We start from the raw sequence: 23788 nt of genomic DNA on the forward strand, positions 1-23788 counted from the left end.
TAATGGATTTGCAAACAAGATAATTATTATCTATCAACATCATTATTTGCTTGCAAATCTTTTCTTTGGTTGCAAATCCGTTTTTTGGTTGATTGCATAAAAAGAAACACATCTATCTACACACTTTTCCGCAGAAGAAGAAGAAGAAGAAGAAGAAGAAGAAGAAGAACGTGACGTCAGCCGCGCTTAGACGAGACTTCAGTATTCCAAGATGGCGGAAGTGAGCGGGCTTAGGAGCAGAAACCACTTCGCACCGAACCACAAAAGTCGAGTCGTTGACGGAGGTAAGCCCGTATTTATTTACGTCGGACGGGTTTCTGATGTAGACCCGGTTCGGGGGTTTTGTCTCGGGCGTCTCCGTTAAAGGAAAACTCGCTTTTCCGTTAGCCAGACGGACGCACGGTGTCCTGCTTCATGGGGAACCCTGTTCCGAAGTACGCGGTCTCTCCTCTCGTCGAACTATGAGGTCTTATTTGTAGGTGTTTTTTCTTTGCTTTGTTTGTATTTATCTTCACTCTACGCGTTCACACTATAAATCTAGCTTAAATCCGTTGTTTGAAACTGGCTCTGACCCGGATACACAATTCAAACGCGTCGTCTGGTTCGTGCGGACCCGCCGGTTTCTCCGGCCCCGCAGAGACCCAGAAGGCTCGCCCGCTTTCCTCTGGTCTCCAATCCGCCCCGTAGCTGCCCGGTGCCCGCGTACACAGCCTCTATCGATCCGGTACGTAGTTTAGCTAAAGGCAGCGCGGGACGTCCCGTTTAATAATCTCATCCCACTAATGAGGCGGCTATTTTTAAAAACACCTGACCCAGTCATCGCGGGGATAATTATGTCACCTGAGTCGTACGAGATTCGTAGAGTAGGCGTGTTTTTAAAACACGGAAATGGGAATTGATCGTCGAACAATCGGACTCCAGTGATTGCCACTTTGTGCATTGGAAAGGAATCTGAAAATCAGGAGTGATTAAAGTGTTATGACACCCATCTGCTGAATAATAACACGGAGCACGAGATACAGTGGCTAGAGTTCTAAAGAATCTGTGGGTTACACATCGATGGATATAAATAATTAGTTCCTCCTGAAAACGCTACCAAGACGAGCTTCCTTCCTGCAGGCTTGTCGATCCTGCGGGAAGGAAGGACTCTTGGAAGGTTTACAGGCAGCGTGATCTGAGCAGATGAGCTTTGGTAGAAGCAACAAAATGTGAGAACGCTGTCCTCCGTGAATCCCTTTTCTTGCTTCCGTTTATTCCTCGGTGCAAAGCTATTTCCAGACCTGACCTAGATTCGTACGACGGCGTTTAGCATCCAGATTACTTCCACTTGGACCACATTTAGAGACTTTTGCATTCTCTCTAATGCCTCGGTGGATTATTCGGCGTCCTTTTTTGCAAACATTTGCAACCCGAGCTTCAGAAATGTTTTTTGTTCTTATGACATAACCCCCACATATTCTCTTTCTGCGTTCCTTGTCTGAGATAACATGCAGCTTGCTCTTATCTAACAGTGTAATTGTATATTTCTCTGCATTTGTTTATCTAAAGGCTTGCGAGGTGTGGACGATGTTCCCGTGCTTCATGGGAATAAGCAGAGCCCTCCATTAGTCGGGCCTGAAGACCTTGACGATGATGAATTGCTGCCCATCACCTTCACCTCAGGCAAACATACCAGTCTCACCCCCAAATCAGACGAAGAGATTCAGGAAGAAGAGGTAAGTCATGCCGCGTTTATTTTTAATGTCAAACTTGTTGCCTCCGGAGGATTGTAACGACTACAGCCCGGATACAATGCCAAACAAAGTCCTGATCGCGTGTTCAGGCTGCGGTCGAGGTGGAGAAGGCCAAACCCATCCAGATCGTCGTAGCCAATGAGGAGGAGCACAGCTTCGAGCTCGACGCCGCGGCTCTGGAGAAGCTCCTGCTGCAGGATCACGTGAAGGACCTGAATGTGGTGGTCGTGTCTGTGGCCGGGGCGTTCCGCAAGGGCAAGTCCTTCCTGCTGGACTTCATGCTGCGCTACATGTACAATCCGGTGAGATGAATGGGTGATTTGAATGTTTCTGGTCACACGGGGCTGCGTACCTTCAGTTTAGATCTCATTCAAGCATTTGATGCATACAGTTCTTCGTGCGATGTCGCGTATTTATTTTACAGAACAAAATAATATCCACTCAAACGTGAACACAGTGGATTCACTGGTCTCTAAGTTTGAATTTTAAGTAATGAAGTTGTAATTTGTGTGTCGTCACACTGGAATATGGGAACTGTTGTTAATCCTGAAAATTTGGCTTAAACGATATGGAAGTTTTGCCGGTACCGGTTGATCAATAACGAACTGTGTTGGTGATCAAGTGCACCATTTCTTCTTTTCATTGACTGCCAAACAATTTAGTGTTCAGTAGGGCTGCAGCTAAACATTTATCTGCATAAATACAAATAGAGTGATTATTTTCCCAATTATAAATAAAGTTTGATTTGACTGCAGATGTTGTCATCGAGGGGTATTTAAGTAAATAAACTTGACATTTTTAGTAAGAGGACAGAAGCCCGTTCTGTGTGGTTCTATGGTTCTGCTTGACCCGTTCTATGTGGTTCTATGGTTCTGCTCATCCATCCAACAGCTGTTGGGTCTCCCAACAAGCAGCCTTTCTGCTGCTCTGGCTGCAGCTGGACATGCAAATCACCAGCGTCACGCTGCGTTCGTTTGCGCATGCTAGTGCCCACAGCGGGGACGTTTTAGTAACGTCGCTCTCAGCCGTCGCGCTGCGTGAACATGAACGCACGTAAAGATCTGCACGTCTCCGGTTTTGGACGTTGTGCTATTGGTCTCGGCTGTAGCTCCTCATATTCAGCCGTGTTGCATAATGATGAGCAGCAGCTCTTCCTTGGATGGCGTGCTGGAGCAACCGGGTGTTCACACATTCTTTGTCTTGCAAATCGGGTATTTGTGGGGGAAGTTGGTGTGTTTCATATCTGTGGGGGCTTGTCAGCCTGACGGATGAGACGACGGTTGTGCTTTGGACTGTTTGTGTTTTAAATCATAACCGAACACTTTGTGACGGGTGGCTTACAATGATCTCTTTTTGTTTGTTTGTCTCAAACTAAACTACTAAAAATGTACGTGTAATTGAGTTTCTGTTGCACAACACTGTAAATCAGAACTCAATGTTTACCCATGCGGGTTATTGATTAGTCTACTGGTAGATGAGAGGTTAGTTAAATAAAGGCTCTTCTCCCTGGTGAAGACGTTATCTGTTCTATCAGGTCAGGTGGATTTGCTTTTTATTTTTTTTATTTTTTTTAATCTTCATTCTCGGCCACAGAGCGGGTCGTGGATCGGGGACGATGACGATCCCCTGACGGGCTTCACCTGGAGAGGAGGCTGCGAGAGGGAGACCACAGGCATCCAGATCTGGAGCGATGTCTTTGTGGTCGACAAGCCCGACGGCAGCAAGGTAGAGAGATCTGTCAAAGCGCGAGTTAAAACCTTTTGTGTTTTGATTGTTACGTGCAGAAAACTGTAAGGCGGTTGGGTTTATTGCATCTTCTCCCGACAGGTCGCTGTTCTCCTCGTCGACACCCAGGGGGCATTCGACAGCCAGTCCACCATAAAGGACTGTGCGACTGTGTTTGCCCTCAGCACAATGACCAGCTCTGTCCAGGTGAGACAGAAAACGATGTCATGACTTTCTTTCTTTCTTCCCTTCTTATTAAAATGTCATGGTTTCTGTGACGTGTTTTGTTTTCAGGTGTATAATATTTCCCAGAACATACAAGAAGATGACCTGCAGCATCTGCAGGTCGGTTCCACACCTTCACCTGGAGGAAAAGCAACAGTCGGGTAAATCAACGTCTGGTTTTTGGATCATAATTTTGTTTTTCTCACGCATGTAGCTGTTCACAGAATATGGCCGACTGGCAATGGAGGAGATCTACAAGAAACCTTTCCAGGTACTGCCTGCAGGAGATTAGCTTTAATCTTTCCTCTCGTACTCAGATAATAGTGTGTGTTTAATGCTGGTGGTGCGTTTCAGTCCCTGATGTTCCTGATTCGCGACTGGTGCTATCCTTACGAGCACAGCTACGGGTTGGAAGGAGGGAACAACTTCCTGGAGAAAAGACTGCAGGTGACTGTGACATTTCGCATTGCACGTGATATTCTTGTGTATTGTGTGTCCGTAATATCATTGTTTGTTCGCACACCTGTCCAAACATGCTTTCACTGTGATGCCCGTCTTGTTTTTCTGCTCGCCCAGGTGAAGCAAAACCAACACGAGGAGCTACAGAATGTGAGGAAGCACATTCACTCCTGCTTCTCCAACATCGGCTGCTTCCTGCTGCCGCATCCCGGCCTCAAGGTGGCCACCAACCCGTACTTTGACGGCAGGCTGAAGGGTGAGACGACATACGGTGTTGCTCGTGTATGCATATTGACGAGCGATGCTAAAGTGAGCTGGACTAAACCTTTTTTTTTTTTTTTTTTCCTTTCAGACATTGATTTGGATTTTAAGAGGAAGCTGGTCCAGCTGGTGCCTCTCCTCCTGGCTCCGGAGCGACTGGTAGAGAAAGAGATCGGAGGCAACAAAGTCACCTGCAGGGATCTCCTGGAGTACTTCAAGGTCCTGCAGGATGTTATGTCAGAGAGGCCTGTGGCTTTCACAGTAAACGGTCCCGGTCAATAAATACAACATCACAGCATGACTAGATCAATAATGACAGACTGATGGAAGGTGAACCAACAGCACAAAAACAGCTACACGCTTTCAAAAGAAATGATTTGAAAACCTCAATAAAGTGGAATGGCAATGAAAAACACTGAAGTGACGCCGATGTTAAATTATAGGTTTCGGAGGTTGATGGTATTTAATCGATGCGAGTGAACCGTCCCTTCTGCGTGTTTTTATATCTGTGTTATTTTTTAGGGCACTGATTTGACTATGATATATTCCTGCAGGCTTACATAAAGATCTACCAAGGTGAGAAACTGCCTCACCCAAAGTCCATGCTGCAGGTTGGTTACCAGTACAGAGGGATCTTATGTTGGGGCCGCACGTTTAGTTTTTAATTCTCACTGAGGTCGCATCATCTTTTCCTGTTTATTAGGCAACGGCGGAGGCCAACAACCTAACTGCTGTGGCTGGAGCCAAAGACCTGTACAGTAAAAACATGGAGCAGGTAAGGCCTCCATAGTGTCGCGTGGGGCTAGCTTAATGTACAGCTGTCCTTTTGAGACGTTTGTCCTCTTGGTTCAGGTCTGCGGCGGGGACAAGCCGTACATCGCCCCGGCCGACCTGCAGCGCTGTCATGAAGAGTTTCGTGAGCACTCGGTGCGTTTCTTCCGATCTATTAAGAAAATGGGTGGCGACGAGTTCTGCCAGCGCTACCAGAACCAGCTGGAGGCGGAGCTAGACGACTCCTACAGCAAGTTTTCCAAGCACAACGACGGCAAAAACATCTTCTACGCGGCGCGCACGCCCGCCACGCTCTTTGCGGTCATGTTTGCCACCTACGTGGTGTCCGGGGTCGCTGGCTTCATCGGCCTCAGCACCTTGGCGTCGCTGGCTAACCTGGTCATGGGCGTGGCCCTGCTGTCCCTCTGCGTCTGGGCCTACGTGAAGTACTCCGGAGAGCTTCGGGAGGTTGGACTGATGATCGATCTGGTGGCCGAGACGCTCTGGGAACAGGTGTGTGTGTGTGTGTGTGTTCATCTGTAACTGGGTTGTCTTGGTAACGGTACAGTTAAGTGGCTGTTTAGTTTGTTTTGTTCTGTCAACGAAACGGCGGCGCCCTGAGCGTCTCCCTGAGGATTCTTTTTTTTTTTGTTTTTTACACGCGTGTCTACAGACATTGTGCGATATTTATTTAAACTGGGAACTCGCTGCCGGAACTATTTACTTTGGGGTTTCGGTTTGTTTTTCTTTACTTTCTAGGCATTTGAAATTCTCCCACCAGTTTTTATTTCTGTTTTCGACCCGTTTATGCTTAACATCTCTTCGTCCATCCCACTGTCTGAAGAGCCATTGTTTCTCCTACTGCCTGATCAGTGATCATTGAGACTCATCAGCTCACTGTCTCCACGAGTCGCCAGCCTGCAGACCAACTTCAGCACAAATATGAAGCCAGTTTGTGTTTCTCATCATTTGGACTGTTGGGGAAAGTTTGGGGATCCACCTCAAACACCGCCCTCATGCTTCCTCTGACCTCTTTTATCTCCCTCTCTTTTATCTCCTCTTTCCTCCCCTGCTTCTCAGAAGATTGTCAGAAAGGTGAGGCGTGTCTCGTCCCAGTTCTCTCGTCTGCTTGCTTCCCGTTCTCGTCGTCCTGCCTCGTCCCTTTTCTTTTCCTTCCATCTCGACCTCCTTCCAATATTCTTTGTGTCCACATCTTCATTTTCATCTCTCCTCCTTTATCATCTTGTTTTAACCTCTTTCCGTGTCTTACCTGGCCGTCGGCCTTGTCCTTTGTCTAACTCTTCCGTTCCTCCCTGCTGTCCTCTCAGGTGTTTTCCAAACTCTTGGAGCCTGTCAGGCGCCGCCTGGCTTGGCCCGTCTCTCTTCTCCCTTCATTCCCATCAGGAACGACGCGAGGACTAAGAGCTGTTCCTCCTCTCAACAACAACTACAAGAAGACCAAATAGCAGCTGAGTGACTGGTGGATTTGCACTCCTCGTTTTGGAACTGCTGGAGTTTCCTGGCTTTTGTTCGTTTTCATTCTGGTTCTGGATTGTTACACTTCAGAGGGGACGCCATCTGAACTTCACTGACTGTATCTGAACATTGACGGCCACATCCACCTCTCGGGGACCCGAAGCCCAATCAAACGGTTATTAGAAGTCTTGCATGACTGATTTCTGTCTTTTAACGTTGATGTTCTGTTTGGGATTTGTCATGATCGTATTCGTCGTATTGCATTTGAGACGACATCCTGATTCTTTTTCCGTTTTTAATTTAAAGTTTTCTTCCCTAACCTCTCGGTTTCTTTGTCCCCTACTTGGATCTTCAGACGACTTCCTTCGTTTTCACACAGACCCAACTCATTGTCTCCGTTCTCCTCACCTGCAGGTCTTGAAGCCATTAAGTGAACACTACATGGAAGACCACGTCCGACAGACGGTGGTGAACTCTATCAAAGCCAGCTTGACGGAACAGGCCTCGCAACAATCCAAGTTAAACACTCACTGACTTGATCCTTCCTCCTCTGATCCACCCCTCATCTCCGTGACTCTCCTGCCCACTCTCTCGGCGTCTTCTTTCTAGAACTATGGAATTAGTTCAGCACCGAAGCTCTTATGTCTCCCCTCAAATGCCCGTCGTCACATCGCTGCTCCAAACGACGTGCTCTGGTGGACCCGCAGGTTTGCAAGCCCATCCTGATCTTCATCGCCACCCAGTGCCTCAGAGCGGATACTGCGCATTGATGAGAGGATCCAGAAGAGCAAACCAGGCCTGCTTCTATTGTGCCATACTGTAATCGTGTTAGAACGCAGACTGTCGGCTCGCACTCGGACGTCGTCGCCGGTAGCGGGCCGCTCTCGCTGTGATTCAGAGAGCCTGACGCTGCCGTGGACAGCTGTTCGAAGTCATCCTCTGTGCGTTTGCATTTACGGTGTAACGAGGCCGTCGGCGGCGAGCTCTGCACACCTCCTCAGCCTGGTTAGCAACGCTTCTACTGGTAACCAATCGCTAGATAATTGGATAAGTGTGGGTTACTTTGTTGTTTCAGAAACGGGGTGTATTTATCTGCTGACTTTATAGTGTGAAGAGCTGGAGAGGCTGTTAGAGTCGTCAGAAATCCAGCTTGTACTGGCTGTCCTTAAAATCCAAGCTGAAAACGCGGGTCTATTTTTCTTCTTCTGACTCACTAACGGCTCGTCCACTTGCCTCATTTTCTCATCACTGCGTTTTGAACCGTGTTGACCCAGGAAACACAAAAACCTGGGATCAGGTTGCCCCTCGCTCTCGGTGCGTTCTGGTCCGTTTCCCCTTACCGTTTCTTTACGAGTGTGAACCTGAAAAGAGCTGCAGGAAGTCTGGCCAGTGATGCCGGATCTGTTTTTGATGTAGAACGGATTAATTCTGTCTGGCCTTCAGCGACTTGTAGCAACCCTGCTAGCGTTTGGCTCTCTGCATGGTGTTGAAGTATTGTGTTGTAGCATTAAGATGGCTCAATCACCTTGCTAGATTTTAGAACCAAGAAGCTGCACTAACCCCGTTTACGTTTTTTTTCTGGGGGGGGGGGGGGGGGGTAATCGTACACAACGTTTTACTTCAGCTCAAACTCGTAGCTTTACATTTTGGATGCGAGTTTATTTCATTTTTTCTTTGCTTTCTGTAGTGCTGGATGTAAGTTTGTACTAATAAAGATGAACATAAGGCTCCAGCCAGCAGCTTAGCTTAGCGTAGCATTGAGTGTACACGGGGAGACGGCTGTTGGCTTGTGCTGTCATGCTGAACTGGCCAAGTTGGATCAGTGTCATCTAACTTAAATGAGTGTCTCCTAATGTCATTATCATATGACTTCACTTGTCAATAAGTGAATGCCGTTGTTTGGAGTCGGATTGATCTGAATCACTGGATTCTTCTGTCTACAAAATCCGCTCCGCCGTACGAGGCCTGATTTAACGTCAATAGGATCAAACGGCGTTCTTCATTCAATCACATCTGTCCGGGTTTCCATCGATTCCATCCCCATAATTTCTCACCTGAAGCACCAATCTCGGCTGTGTTCACATATCACAAACTGGGCATGTACATTATATTAAATAGTCAAAGAAACTTTATACATTTTATAGTGAATTAGCTGAAAAGGCTTGTTCTGTTGATCTACATTAGCGTCTTGTTTAAAGTATACGTTGCTGCTGTAGGCGTTACACTGGTTTTGAGGATGAGTGTTAATAGAATGCCGTGTGAATACTTTGATTCTGACATTTTGTGAGTGGCTTGGAGGTGACATCCGTTTGCCTTTTAAAGATATGTCTGGTAATTTATTTTTTAATAAAATGTTTACCTTAAGAACAAATTGTCAATTTGAATGTTTTTTTCTTATTTCAGACTAATCTGAGGCAAAGTAATTCAGGCTTTTTCAACTATTATACTGTTTTGTCTTAAGGGTTTTCCCTTCAAATTGAATTGCTTCTCCTTATTACAAAGAAGCTAATATTTTAATAGACAAATATGCTTACAACAGTTTATGTATGTGCATCAAACTGATCTTATCTGATATTCCTACAAAAGGAGAAATGGATGCTTGACAAAGGAATGACAGAACATATGTGGATTACTCTGTTCGCAGTCTGAGACCTTGTATTAACAGATTATAATATATTGGTCCATGTTATCTTAAACTTTTATATTTGACAGTCTGGTGCTCCTTTTCCTTTAAGTCTTAAAGGAAAAGGAGCACCGGACTGTCAAATATAAATTTAGTCAAAGAGGTGGGACATGTCCCTTAAGTAACCCTGATGTGGCAGCCGATTGATTAAACCGATTGAATTCTAAAATGCTGAGGCATTTTCATGCATTCATATCCAGGTCCAAAAGATGACCACTAGGGGGAGCAGGCTTCTTATAAAATTTTATTTACTCACGGGACTGTTTGAAGCTGCAGCATAAATACAAGTTAGCAACAGATGGATGCGCCATGTCAGACTCCAGTACCAGCCGAAACACACAGTATGGAGAAACAGGCCACCGCTGTGCCTTTAAGCAATACTAATACTAAATGGTTCTTCTAATGTAGAACGTATCTTTGAGAAGTAGCCCGATATTTGATTTTTACCATTTCCAAATACATTATTGGAAATCTTTGTGCATTTTTTCAGGACAAACAGGAAAACAAAGCAACACACAATTGGCTGATGATGTAAAACAATCTGCCTCTTTGGTGAATCGTACAAACTGAAGTAACTGCATTTTTAGGTAAACAAAATAAACCTATACAAGCACAGCAAAATTCCACTCCCTCCCTCCAGGCGACTTTTCATTTTACAAATAAATTGTCATCCAGAAAAAAAGCGTTAAGACTTGATTTACACACCATCATGACGTTATTTTTGAAGATTCGAGTTCAGTAACGTCCGTTTATACTGGGATGGTTGGTGAAGACGACGCTTCAGATCACTGAGGGTCTTCGGTGCCGTCCATCTCCAGCACCATGGGGGCGGGGGGGGGGGTCTAATGTACCGTATTTTCCGGACTATAAGTCGCACTTTCTTACTTAGTTTGGCCGGTCCTGGGACTTATGTACATTAAAATATGTACAGTAAACCCCCAGTTATCCACGCTTTAAACTTTTTTTTTTTTAATCGTGCCTTCTTGCGAGATTGATCGAATCAGCTCTCGCCGTTTAAAGAGGCACGTTGAATAACATGAAGAAACTCAGTTGCTAAATGCTTTTTCCAGCGATTTAATTAAAATGGATTAAATATAATCTGTGTACATATGTAATTACGTTTTTTATAGTTTTCCTTGATGCTGCATGTAATTATAATAATACCATTTAGAATTTTTATAATACATATTTACACATTATACAACGTTATCATGAAATAAGACCACGAAAGGGGTAATGGGGCATTTTGTGCAAGGTAACTGGGTGCTAAGGGGCTGATCTTGGAAACTTGAACCGGTGGCTTGAACTTGCATTTATGTTTTTTTCTTCTTTATTAAAAATAACTAATGCGGCTTCATAGTCTGGAAAACACGGTACTTCTGATGGACCTACGGGGGGAATTTAAACCATAGCCTGGAAGGCAAAGGACAATCCAGCGCCCAGCGCCAAACCGAGGGTCAGGAAGAAGGCCATGATGGCCCCCGCCGTCTCTGCCTCGTGTGGCGCCACCTTTCTGTACGGGGACAACAGAGGGACAAAATTCACGAGGAATGATAGTATAGTATAGTATAGTATCACTTCAACTAAGTACTTACAACTTGTCTGTATACCACAGATTAATTTTGATTTTAAGAGTTCTGTTGGGTTTTGAGGGGTCGGAGTCACTTCCCCACCCTACTTCCTGTCTTAATGCTGAAGAAGGCTAATTTCTCTGGTATGCAGTGTGTGTGTGTGTGTGTGTGTGTCGCTTACTTGGGTCCAAGGCACATGCAAAGACTGGACAGGTATCCATTGGAGAAGGAGAAGAAGATCATGATGATGATGTACCAGGCGTCATGGGAGAACAACACGGGCAGGAAGTGACGAGGCTGAACGTTGCACAGCATGAACAGGGGGACGAAGACGAGTCGCATGGCCACCAGGACAGGAAGCCAGAAACTGTCTTTACCGGGCTGGAGAGCAACAAAGCGACATCATCAGGACCGACGGCAGGAAGTGGAGCCGCGAGGATCCGAACCAGCGCCGTCTGATGGCGGTCATTTAACTCGCACGCTCCCGGAGCAGCCAACTACGGTTATCAATAAGACGCCGCTTCAGGTTTTACTTTCAGGTTTTAACAAACTAGATAGAAAGTATGAATGTGAAATGAGTCCGGCTGCTCCTTAAACAGATGGAGGCGGGGTTAAAGCACCCGAGCGATGGAGACACGCCGGCTTCTCTCCAAAGCGAACCTCTGATCTCAGCCTCAAAGAGCGTCTCACTGATTTCCAGTCGACCTCAGAGGCCGATGTTTTTCCCCCAACACTCCACTGATGACCTGTCGGTTCATTCCACTGTGAGCATTTTTACGTGGCGCAACCGTGAAACAAATGCGTCTGCTGTAAACGGCGGCTTGTGTCTGCAGGACAGCTCATCACTGAACGCTAAATATTTTGACAGGGCCATTTTAACACGGACTGAAAAAGACACGCGCGTTTGTAAACACACGCTGGATTAAACTGGCAGCAAAGTCGACCACTATTTCACCTACAGACCGATGCGCGTGTTTGAAATCGGCTCCGGCTCACGGTGGCCGTAAACAACAAGGTAACCACGGGAACCAGCGACCCTGGAATCCACCAGGTAGGAGAGATCCTGCAGGACGCCCGACAGCTACTTGGAAAGACGGAGCGGCTCTGCTGAAACTGTTACTGACCCACATGCAGACGCCCGTCAGACTCCTGCCAGCCCAATCCATCACGTTGAAGAGGAGGAAACAAGCCACGGGGATGAAATAGACATCTGCGGGTGAAGCGGAACAGACGAGACGTTTTCAGAGAGGCTCCGCGGAGGAGGAACGTTACGCTGCAAGTCTACAAACGAGCACTCTGGGGGCGACTTCCTCCTCGCCGGCTAGAGGCGGTTCTCTCCCCGTATTAATGTGGGATGCTGGGAGAATAGTATGACGGGTTTGGGGATATCCAGGTACAGATGGTGGGAACGAAAGACTCACCCCAGGCGCCTCCGTTTGCTACGGTGGACTTCACCGCGACCGTCATCGCCGGGAAGACGCCGATGGTGACGGTGAAGACGAAGCACACCGACAGAGCAATCACCCAGATCTGACACAGCAGAGCGCAGGAGAAACCCGAACAGCAGATTACAGCGACGGCGCACGATGAGGAGAACGCCGCTGGACAGTCGGGCCGAAAGGAAAGCCATTTCACCTGTTTGAAGATGTGTAACATAGACACAGTGGGCGGGGCCTCGTCATCCAGCAGATTCGCCGGAGCCTTCTCGGATGGACTCTCAACTGGAAAGCAAAAGCTTTGTGTCAACAGATCTTATTCCCCGTGAAGAATCACGGATCATTCTGCACCCAGGGCCCAGAATCACGGATCATTCTGCACCCGGGGCCCAGAATCACGGATCATTCTGCACCCGGGGCCCAGAATCACGGATCATTCGGCACCCGGGGCCCAGAATCACGGATCATTCTGCACCCGGGGCCCAGAATCACAGATCATTCTGCACCCGGGGCCCAGAATCACGGATCATTCTGTACCCGGGGCTGAACGTGTTTGGATGGGGAGGAAATTCTCCTGGTTGAATGAACGGACTGTCGGGACACGCGGTTCCACGAGAGGCAAGATTACTAGCAGAAAGCTCATAACATGTTATGTTATTTATTTATTTTTTTAACTTGAATGTGTTCCTTTAGAGCACTGATTGTACCTATTTTGAGCGTTTCCATCTTGCCGTCATCGTCAGAGGGCCTGGATCCAACGCCGTCCGTGTAGTACTGGAAAAACTCCTGTTGACACAAACCGAGGGTGAGACAGCAGCGAGAATAAAGGAAGGCAGAGAGGAAATGCATTATATGAAATCTGAATCATTCATTCAGATTGATCATTTATTAGGACAGAAATATCAGACCGAAGTCTTCCACCTGTGTAAAAAGAACCGCAGCCCACCAGAACCATCAGGTGAGGTGCAGCCTGACCTCTGACAACACACCGTCCAACCGCAGCGTGGAGACGGGTCGGACAGTGGGAAAGTGGCAGCTCGATTTTTAGGGATTTGCTGGCTAATCGGAATTTTGACACGTGTTTTTTGGTCGCGCCTCTCTGTCTGCAGTCGCAACTCTGTCTCCAGCATTGCCCCGCCCACTGCACCATCCGATTGGTTGCACGCAGAGCCGCGGCACAGGTAACAGCCGATCGGCAGTGAAAGCCGCCCACGCAGTGGAGAGGAAGAGGAGGACTCTAGGGAGAGCAGATGTATCGGTTTGCTGGACCGCTAAAAATCGTTCGACCTCGAGTTGATTTTTCTGATGCATCACAATCGCTGCAGGATACACTGTTTATGTATCCAAAAGGAAGCATCACATCTATCATATATTATTTTTGTATGCGTCATGACTTTACTTTGGTATAATAAACATAATCCAAAGGCCAACAAGTCATTATTTGTTCTTCCGACAGCTTGGATAAGTGACAAGATGTCGTGTTTTCCGTAAAGGCAAACGGGTTCCAATCAAACCCCCCCCCCCCCCAGCGAAGAGAAGATCGCTTCTGGACCGCGCTCCTCCCTGCAACATTCCTAACCAGCATTGTTTTGGCGGATGCTTTTGGCCGCGCTGCGATTTCGGCGGGATCGTTCCGGGACGTCCGCGTTGCTCTTTCTGTCACAATCTACAAATGTAAATTCGCTTGAAGATCCAATCTGGGTCTCACCAGCCTGGGCAGAGCGAGGTAGGACACAATGGCCAGAAGAACAACAACACAGGCCGTGATGAAGTAGCCAAAAGCACTGTCCTGTAGGGCTGATCCACCTGGAGACGACACAAACAGAATCATCAGTATTTTGTGTCTTCTTAGAGAGGAAATACTCAGAGAGAGTACAAGGAAGAGAGGAAATGCTCAGAGAGAGTACAAGGAAACGCTTCAGGCCGAGTGTGTCCACGCTTACTGGCCAGGGCGCAGATCATGGCGAATGCAGCGAAGGCGCCAGCCAGTCCCTGTCCACTCATGATGGGGGTGGTGTAGGAGGCGGGCAGCATCCCCGCGATCCCGAACAGACTACCCTGAAGAATCGCCCCGAACGCTGGGAAGAGACAGACAACACACGTTTAATGCGCCGAGTCAGAACACAAGGGCTAGAAAGGCCTGATCCCAACTGCCCCCTCCCTATTTATTTTAAAACCCTCGTTTGACGGCCACAAATGGGGAGATTCAAGGAAGAGTTCTTAGAACTTCTCCCAGCGCATCGGCTGCAGAAGGGGGAGGAGTCCAATACACAAAGCCCACAATAAATACTTCTTCTAACGGAGGTTGTGACTCAGAAATTCGGCATTTATGAAACCCGGACACGCCCCGGTGACTCGCAGGAAATGAGAGTTGAGACACAAAGAGATGGAACTGAACCCAGTCCGCTTTTGATCCGCCTCGGTCTAACTGGCATTATGCACCCGTCAGTGACCCCCCCCCCCCCCACACACACACTTCATTCATTTAAAGACACCTCCCTGGAGTTGAGAGTAACGGTTTCGAGGACCCATCGAACACGCGAGAACTCACAGTTGATGAAGACAATTTTGATCATGGTGATGGTGAAGAAGGGCAGCGGGGCCATGTCCACCTTGACGAAGACCGCGGTCACCAGGAAAATCACCAGGATGACCACCAGGCTGCCGAAGACCCGCAGCTTCTGGGATACCCTGAGTCCCAGAGAGGAAACGGCAAAGGAAGGAATGCAGGTTGAACTTCCTGTGCACATTTTAGGTGGAATTCAATGCTGGTTTCAGACTAATTATATTCAAGGACGACGTTAAAGACACGGCAGCAGAAAACCGACGTCGGCTCAGACACCTCTGGTACAAGAAGGAGTTGAGGCAGGTGAAGACCAGCAGAGGCAACATGGCGCACAACGTCATCACGTTGTCAAACTTGGCCTCCAGCACGTTGCGGCTGTCCGCGCCCGCCGACGTCGCATTTGCCGTCTGATTGGCGGGAAGGACGGCGGACGGATCCTTCAGACGAGCGGTGAAGTACTGCGGGCGAAGAACGAGGAGAAGTCAGCGCGCGTCTCAAACCTGCCTAGCAACCGGACATTTCCAGAGGGTAGAGATTCCGTGCAAGACGGTTACGTCAGAGCGGCCTTAGTCGCACGTCATTTAGTTAAAATTAAAATAAATACATGCATCTGGACGATGTTCCGGGGTTCACATTCATCCCAAATTACCATTGTTGCGGTCATGAAGAAGTTCCATGGTAAGAGCGTTCCCAAACCCATGATGAAGAAAATGATCCATACTGCGTAGTATCTGGAAAGGTTCGCGTGGAAGACTTTCAGCTTTCATGTCAACAATTTGTCCCCCTGGTTCTAGATTCGGAGACAGAAGGAGGTCTTACTTGTCCCGGGGTGCGTTCATGGCCGTCATGGTTCTCGCTGATGGTTTCCAGGGTGGTGTGGGGGGGGGCTTAATCAGGAGGCACCAGGTCTGAAACGAACAGATAAGAATCGCATGTCTGACACGGAAAAACACACACACACACACACACACACACACGCACATATATCTTCAGCAGCCACATGTCTCCATTCTATGTTTACATCTCATGATGAAATTATTTATTCGGCAAATACAGCAATTTAAAAAAAAAAAAAAAAAAAAGGGGAAAAGATCCGCTCACGATCGGGTCCAAGTTAAGCAACTCGCAGCGTCCTCTTCAGACACAAGTTCCTAATTATTGTGCTGCGAGGAGCGAAGAGGAAAAACAAGTTAAAAAGCGAACGACGCTCGCAGAGGAAACGGCATTCAGAAACGTTTTAGCGGTAGCAACAATTAAAAACGCACGCGTCCCATTGGACGGAGACCGACGCAAACCGCGTCACCAAAAGCGCTGATCCGGTCTCAGAGCATCGCTCTTCTCTTCCGGTGTCAATAAACTCACAGATGACTTTGATCCGGGGGGGGGGGGGGCGAAAGGGCTCCTCTGTCCTCAGGAAAGACGAACCGAGACAAAGTACACAAGCTGTGTAATCTTGGTTTTATACCACACTTGGGTTCGGTAGGACGACACCCTGTCCAGAGACCCGGCCCTCGACACACCCCCCTGCCTACCCCCCCCTCTTCCTCGCTGTCCCTTCCTTCATCTGTGAACGTCTTCGGGCCTTCGACTTGAATCATGTCTCAACGCCGTCTTCATTTCTGCTCCAACCGTTTCCTGCTGCCTCCTAATTTCTCACCCCGTTTCATCCGACGTTGCTTTTCAGTGCCTCGATCATCTTCATATTCATCATGCCTGCAGCTTCTCCCTGGTCTTCGCCGCACCGATCAGATTTCCTACTTTGCGCAGTGCTCCTTCCTTCCCGTCCCCTCTACGCTCGTACCTTGACAACGCAATCGCCGTTCGGTCGTGTGACGTAGGAGGAAACCAACAGCCGGTGAAAACACGACCTCCTTGGCGGCCGCAAATAATTGTTAAGATAAGATAAGACGCAAAGAGGCGCATGCAGGGCAGCATGGTGGCGTAGTGGTTAGCGCTGTCGCCTCACAGCAAGAAGGGACCGGCTTTCCCCAAAAAAGCATCTCAGCTTTTGAAGAAACGCAAAAAGATTCAATGGAAACAAACTGCAAAATAATAATAATAAAAAATAAGCGTTCAAGAGCATGAAAAACTCGTCCCTCGGGGGGCTGTGGGGGCCGGAACAAAAGCTGGTCTCCTTTCATTCTGCATCTCCGTTGTCGTCGTTACTGATCGGTTTAAATAAATAAGATAATCATTGTTCTGGTTCTCTGTTCAGCCTGATCTCATCATCACACGAGGAGCCCCCCCCCACCCCATGTATTTAGATCAAGCACAGGGAGCAGCATACATCACATGAGGAGCCCCCCCCCCCCCCATGTATTTAGATCAAGCACAGGGAGCAGCATATTGTAAACTGATCACTGATCAATGATTCTGGCCCAGAAGCGCTGCAGAACAAAAGTTAGGAAAGTCAAACCAGCCAGAAATACAAACTCTGTTTTTATTTCCATGAGTTTAAAAACACAAAGTATGAAATATATATACTCGTATTTAAAGTCCACCCCAGTCCACCCACGCAGTCGGTCTCCCACCATCCCTTCCGAGTGAAGCAGCGTTTACCCACGTGTCACCCACGCTGCCCCGCGTGCTTTACCCACCGGCACCGGAATAACCGGGGCCGCGTGATTCGCCGTCTGCTTGGCCTTGAAGTGGACCCAAAATAATTAACCAATCGATTCTGATGACAATCGGGTGGAAACGACCACGTGGGCGTGAAAACGACGCCGCATTCCGCAGCGGTTTGAGATCCACGACGTGGAAACCGCGCAGAAACCGGCGGGACGGCTCGCGCGCGGGTTTGGCGCTAAAATTTAAATTCACGTCAACGACGAAGAATTTTTACGCGCGGAAGACTCCAAACACTGGAAATCATCATCATCATCATCATCATCAGGATGATACAGAATCACGGGGATAAGAACTCACAGGAGAGTGGGTCGAGACCCGAGAGGAGAGCGTGATCCGGTCGTCGCGTTATCAGCTCGAATCTCAGCGTGAAAGCGAGAACTAAAAACCCACTCGCTGCCACCGGCCGGATGAACCGGGGGCAGAACGCAGCACGCGTGGATTCCCCGTGCGAGGAGCTCCTTACCTGGTCATGTGTGCGCGGATTCTGCTGCTCGCGTCCGTTTCCCTCTGTGCCACGCTCGAGCTCGTGTTGCGTCCAGGAGCAGCTCGGACAAGTGAGACTCTGGAAGAAGAGCTGAGCAGGCAGCCCAGCGAGCGCCGAGTTTATTCTGCCATTAAATCAAAAGGAAAGATAGTAATATATTTTTAATATAAAGTTGTTGGCTTTAAAAAAAATTAATAATAATCGGTATTTGCAGACTAACATGTTTTTCTTCAAATGAAATATAAAAAATAAATATCACATTTCAGCACTTGGCATGTTTGTATTATTCAATAAGATGTTATAAGGGAGTATAACATTTTGATCCTGTGTATTAATACATGCACAACTTGTGTTTCCACTTCAGCCTCTGCAGTATTTCTGATTGTCCCTAAAGACACCAAAGAGAAAGGAGGAGAACTGTTGTAGTATTCAGTGTGGGGCGACTTGTGAAGACGGCATCTGCTACTCATTACTTTCTGAGAGCTTTGGAATAATCTTGATGCTACATCCTGGAATTACTCTCTATATAAAACATTCCTTATTGGCAAAGGCTTAAACCAATAACAGCAAGGCATTACAGAGCAGATATAAGAAGTATTTTATCATCTGAAGTACAATGAAGTAATTTCCTGTTTGCCTTGGACAAGATGGAAGTGAGAAAACACCACAGCCACAAATACTGACTGATTAGGAATCTATTTCACTGAGCCACTGAGTTTTTCTGTGTTTCACTGCGAGGAATTCAGTCAGACATTATATTATTTCCCAAAATGAGGTGAAGCGTCTGATTTCAGGAATGTATTGATGCCATGATGCAACGCCTTGCCCAGCTCTAAATCTAAGAAGCCATGTTGCAATCATCTCTTCTGCTGCTCTTAGATTGCAGCTCGTTTTCTGCAGCTTTCCGTGTCTACTTTCATCACGACGCTCCTCAGTCTGAACCGCTGTGCCGAGACGTTGTTTACAGCCTGTTTTTTGTCCTGCGTGTGACTGATTCCACTGGTCTCTTTGCCCGTATAGTCATGTTGAGCACACAGTCATCCACACCCTGTCTCTCCCCCTCTTCTTTCCAAAAAAAGCTCGCTGCGGTTAAGGCCGGGAAACGTGTGACGGAGTTCTCGTCTGGACGCTTCCTCGCCAACACAAGCCCATCGTGTAGGAGTTGAGGACTGAGGGGGTATTGTATGGATCATACAATACCCCCCCCCCCCCCCCAGTTTCCTTGCTGACGCTCCCTCTCCTCTCTGTCTAAAGGGTTTTATAGCTGAAGGCAATATGGGTGAGTTTTCAATGGAAAATGAAGTACAAAGAGGGAAGCGGTGAAATAGAGAAAAGTAAAGAAAGACACATTAGTTTCTATGATGCGCCCGGTTCACCAGACAGAAACTGAATCAGTAGGCAGAAATGTGATTTTTATCTTTTTAACAATCATAGCGTGGTTGTAAGCATTTCTATTTTGAGGCGACCTCAGTGCTTTCACTTCCCACCGCAGACTGCTTCCTCTCATGCCATTTTGAGAAAATACACAAACAAGTTAACATCCTACATGTCTAATTAAAAACAAAATGATCCTGTAAAGTCTGTAGCGTGAAGGCGGCCTCAGGGAGCGGAGGGAGGCATGACTTGGACGGATCCGAAGTGGTTTTCTGAACCCATGCAGACATTTAAGGGGCAGATGTAGAAAAAGGAATTCCAATGGAGCATCTTCAACCCCAAATGGCTCCGGAGACACAAAGGAAGCAAAATGAATCTCCCTTGGAATTAAGAATTTTGTTACCTGGCGCCATTCTGAAGGATTAAAGTTTGGAAAGAACCAAAGAAGAGATCAGTAAGAGCGTATTCCCTCCCCATCTTCGGATCCATAACTCCTTCCTATTCCCTTTAGTGTGAGTATGACATCCCTGTCATGATGGGTGCGCCACTTGCTGCCATTTAAGGACGGGCGCTTGAGACAGTCTTATAAGGGCTTCGGGTCTTGACGTCTAACAACATGAAAGTTGGCCTAAAATTCTGCAGGACAGTGTTCCTCATGAAGAACAGAATATTTTTTGCTGACTGTGGTTTCTTTAATCAACACTTTGGCAGGGCTTGACACCAGGATGACATGCCAAATGTTGGAACATGGGGCTCATCCATCATTCCGAGCATTAGCCATCAACCTTCATCGCCAGGGTTCATCAACCCTGGCGCTGCTCCTGATGTTTGTTTTACAGTTAAAGAATAATTTCAGAAGCTGTTACCAAGGTTTTATTGGTTGGTAATTGAGAAACCTCATCATGAAGGATTTCAAGGTCCCATATTCTACCCTTTTTTCCACACATTAACGCAGTTCCCAACCATTTGTGTGAAAAATCTGTGTCTTTGGTCAAAATAGAAAACAGATGCTGCAGGACAGCCTCCCTCTTTCCTGTCTGAAGCAGCTCTGTCAGAAACGCCTCTCAAAATGAAACCGAAACTAAGTTCTAAGTTTTTCTTTTCATAATGTGTCCCCTTTAAAACCAATTCCCCTAAACTGCATGTTCATCTGTCAGTGAAAAACACATCAGTACTGCTTAGCCGCAAGATAAAACGACAGAGTTCCAGGGCTATTTGAAAGTTGGAAACATATTCGAGAACATTCCAAGTCATTTCCTTGAACCGATGCTGTGAAGTTATGCAACTGAACTGAATGAATAACGTCTTTGTAACCTTTTCAGCATTCATGCAGACGCGTTCAATCACTATCGCTTTTGTTTGTTGTGATGATTAGAATCGGTTTACCTCCTTTATGTGCATCTTCATACTGTGTGTGTGTGTGTGTGTGTGTGTTAGAGAGTGTAAAAACAAAGCTATAATTATTTATGCATGAAAAGTTGATGAGACCATGTTTAAACTAGACTGACCTGCATCAGGATCTATTTCCTAAAGAAACATACTCAAACATTTGCTGTAAGAAGTTTTGTTTCTCCATTCGACCGTCCCTTCTTGTATTCCCTACATCCTTTGGGACTCAGGTCAATGATTATCATTATTTTATTCCGGGCAATTTTTCACGGACCGGGGGGGGTAATAAAAAAAAAAAAAAGAGGAACATAATCTTACCAATAAACTTTATATTATGCACTTGCTATAACTATTAAACAAGTATTACACCAATATCTATTCACCATAAATTGTGGTCTCAATAATTGCTGTCATAATTTCCACATTCTTGTCTTTTTATTCCAGGGTTCTTGGTCTCTGTGTGCCGAAGCAGTTTTGAACCCTTCGTTGCTCGTTATCAAAGCTAATCAGCTGTTGATAAGCCCGAGTTTTAAGTCCGACTCTTTGCTCACAACATTGCTTGTTGTTAGGTTTGTTCTTCTGTCTGAAGGATTACATGAAAACTAGAATGTCTTCATGAGGCTTTGAACATTTAGTCAGAAAGAACCTGGTTCTGGGCAAATAACATTTTTGACGCGCGTCAGCAGCAAATCACTGTGGGAGTAGCTGCTTTCTCCACATCCCAGGACTGCTACTGTTAAACATATACATTCAGATGTTATGAAACACTCCAACAACATTGTGTCAAGCACACTGAGGAGAAAGGCTTTAACGTGTGTGTGTGTGTGTGTGTGTGTGTGTGTGTGACAACACAGCAGTACAAAGTGTTTATAAGATACAAGCCTTGTGGGTCGAGGCCCAGTGGGGTCGGTTCTCAGGGCTCTTTCACGCTGTCCCCTGCTGTAGGAGTGTGTGTGAGGAGAATCTACGTTCTCACACTGTCCACCTACTGCGATGCTTCAACCTCTGGCCCGCATCGACACGAGTCCAGAACGCTTTCAACTTCTTCTGCAGCTATAACAACATGCACGACAGGAATAGATATTCCAAGTCTTAATATAGACGTTTGGAGCAGCAGCATGCATATCTGATATGCAGCCTTGTGACAATGCTGTGAGACACTCTTGACTTTGGGACCTTGTCCACCATCCACCAGCTCTACCAAATTGGCTTCAAAATAAACATTTGCATTGGTTAGTTTGGCATTTTACACTTAAACCACCGGGTTCCTTTCCTTTCAAAGAATGTGACAGTCCGTTTTACACAGCGAGGCTTCACCGAGCTCACTGGCTTGAATAAATGCTGCAGAGGTGTCACTGGTAGTTCCACTGTAGATCCAGCAGCTTTGTAATTAGAGCAATCGGCAAGTGAAAAGGATGTGATGATTCAACCAGCTGTCATTAGAGCAACCCATGCTCAAGGTCTAAATAGCAGCCACAGAAGTTTGGTAAATATATCCCACACTGGAGCAACCACTGGTTTGTTCAGAGCGAATAAACAAAAGCAGAATTCTCCGTTGACCTTTGGACAGAAGGGCTTTTTGCTCCATGAACCGTTGTTATCTTTTGCAGGGTAGGGGTCCAGAGTCGATCGAGGGTACACAGAGCTCAACACTTAGAAATACATAACCCAACATTTGTCATATGTGCAGTGAATGAATGGGAAAACAAACTCTTGTCTTAGCTAAGGACACATTATTGTTTTTGACAGATATTAATGAAGAACTAATTACTGTCATATCTGTCAATGTACAAAACTAATGCCGTGAAAACGTGAGGAAACATTTCAGTCATTATATTTCTACTTTTTTTTTCACTCACAAAGCTCGTATCTCTATTACATTTTTCCCATATAAAATAATCGCATTAAAAAAAAAGATTTCCGTCTTAAAGGATTTTTCCATTGCTAATAAAAAAAATTTTTTTTTTTTGGATTGCTATATAGCTACACACACACACACAAAATGATACAGTAATACTGTATATCATTAATTAGGTGGTTTGATTATATTATCGAGCATCAACATCTGGACGTGTGCTCGCATCTCAATTTTAGCTCAATGCTAAATATTGCTCGCCAGCTGAATCGTACCTCGGAACGCTCGTACGACAATTCAATAAAAGCAGTCTAACCAGAGTCTTTGCCCCACTTACCAAATCAGTGTGTTGGAAAGGTCACCACGGCAACGACGACTGCGATGTCATTTTTTCTCTCGGCTTCCAACAACGCTACCTAAACTCATGATGGAAGCCACTGCGTGATTTATGGAAAGAGGGGATAGCAACCTAAAGATAACGAGGCTACCATGTAATCTGGACTCCCTCAAGGTTTCCCCCCCCCCAAAATAAATATTATTTGAGCATCCACTGCAGGAATGTGGTTGAGTGTCCAGTTATCTGCATCAGTATGCGGGCATCCAGCCAATAAACGCCATCAATCTGAGCAGTCTCTGAGGCACTGACAGCGGTTTGCTGGTCCGCCTCTGCACCAAACCCCATCCTGTCAGAACCCCCCCCCCCATCCCCTTGACCCACCTCAACACACATCTGGCTGCATACCTGGATTCCCCCTAAATACTTCAGGCTCACTCAGCACCACGCAGAGGCTTAACTGAAAGCATTGACGAGTATCTGAGTGACCCAGTTACTGGGGGGGGGGCAGTGGAATTCCTGACTTTTAGTAAACAGAAACATCTTAAACCACTAACTGCTCTAGTATTAGAGAAAGCATGATCCACATTAACCCCCCCCCCCCCCCCCCAATTTCCTGGAGCACTTTTCACATAATTTAATAATTTAACTTCACAGATTAACCTCTTGCCCTTTTTTGTTATAGAAAAGTACTGGGTCGCTCTCTGAAGCGGCCGCAGTTTGGGCAGATACTGCTGCTTGTGTATCCATGACAACCGTAGAGTGCAAAGGTCTAACGTCTGCTTTGGGCTCTGATTTTGCAGTGATACGAACTGATC

At 46.6% G+C, this 23788-nt stretch overlaps 2 protein-coding genes across 2 annotated transcripts; one reads left to right on the plus strand and one right to left on the minus strand.

Annotated features, from left to right (window-relative positions):
- The first annotated feature begins 211 nt into the window (after positions 1-211).
- On the plus strand, positions 212-7256 carry atl2 (atlastin GTPase 2). Its single transcript, XM_068759740.1, has 14 exons — positions 212-284; positions 1549-1715; positions 1823-2035; positions 3327-3458; positions 3561-3665; positions 3753-3803; positions 3898-3954; positions 4038-4130; positions 4260-4398; positions 4495-4622; positions 4958-5014; positions 5107-5178; positions 5256-5687; positions 7065-7256. Exons 1-14 carry the CDS (start codon positions 212-214, stop codon positions 7182-7184), a joined length of 1839 nt encoding a protein of 612 aa, XP_068615841.1. The 3' UTR covers positions 7185-7256.
- A 2308-nt stretch (positions 7257-9564) lies between these two features.
- LOC137916775 (equilibrative nucleoside transporter 1-like) lies at positions 9565-15754 on the minus strand. The gene is made up of 12 exons (XM_068759741.1): positions 15726-15754; positions 15556-15637; positions 15183-15364; positions 14892-15031; positions 14284-14418; positions 14049-14146; positions 13048-13126; positions 12540-12625; positions 12326-12434; positions 12029-12114; positions 11086-11285; positions 9565-10846 (listed from the first exon to the last, which is right to left on the minus strand). The coding sequence occupies exons 1-12, from the start codon at positions 15752-15754 to the stop codon at positions 10735-10737; spliced, it is 1338 nt and encodes a 445-aa protein (XP_068615842.1). The 3' UTR covers positions 9565-10734.
- Positions 15755-23788: the final 8034 nt, after the last annotated feature.

The sequence above is a fragment of the Brachionichthys hirsutus genome, unplaced genomic scaffold (assembly GCF_040956055.1).
Source record: "Brachionichthys hirsutus isolate HB-005 unplaced genomic scaffold, CSIRO-AGI_Bhir_v1 contig_807, whole genome shotgun sequence".
Classification (NCBI taxonomy): Eukaryota; Metazoa; Chordata; class Actinopteri; order Lophiiformes; family Brachionichthyidae; genus Brachionichthys; species Brachionichthys hirsutus.

What these genes read in the sequence shown, in the direction of transcription:
- atl2 (XM_068759740.1), top strand. Translation starts at nt 212, where the DNA reads ATGGCGGAAGTGAGCGGGCTTAGGAGCAGAAACCACTTCGCACCGAAC. An exon ending in AAGTCGAGTCGTTGACGGAG is followed by an intron (nt 285 to 1,548) that starts GTAAGCCCGTAT and finishes GTTTATCTAAAG; the next exon opens with GCTTGCGAGGTGTGGACGAT. An exon ending in TGCGCTACATGTACAATCCG is followed by an intron (nt 2,036 to 3,326) that starts GTGAGATGAATG and finishes TCTCGGCCACAG; the next exon opens with AGCGGGTCGTGGATCGGGGA.
- LOC137916775 (XM_068759741.1), bottom strand. Translation starts at nt 15,754, where the DNA reads ATGACGGCCATGAACGCACCCCGGGACAA. An exon ending in TGTTACACATCTTCAAACAG is followed by an intron (nt 12,435 to 12,539) that starts GTGAAATGGCTT and finishes CTGCTGTGTCAG; the next exon opens with ATCTGGGTGATTGCTCTGTC. An exon ending in TGCATGTGCCTTGGACCCAA is followed by an intron (nt 10,847 to 11,085) that starts GTAAGCGACACA and finishes GTCCCCGTACAG; the next exon opens with AAAGGTGGCGCCACACGAGG.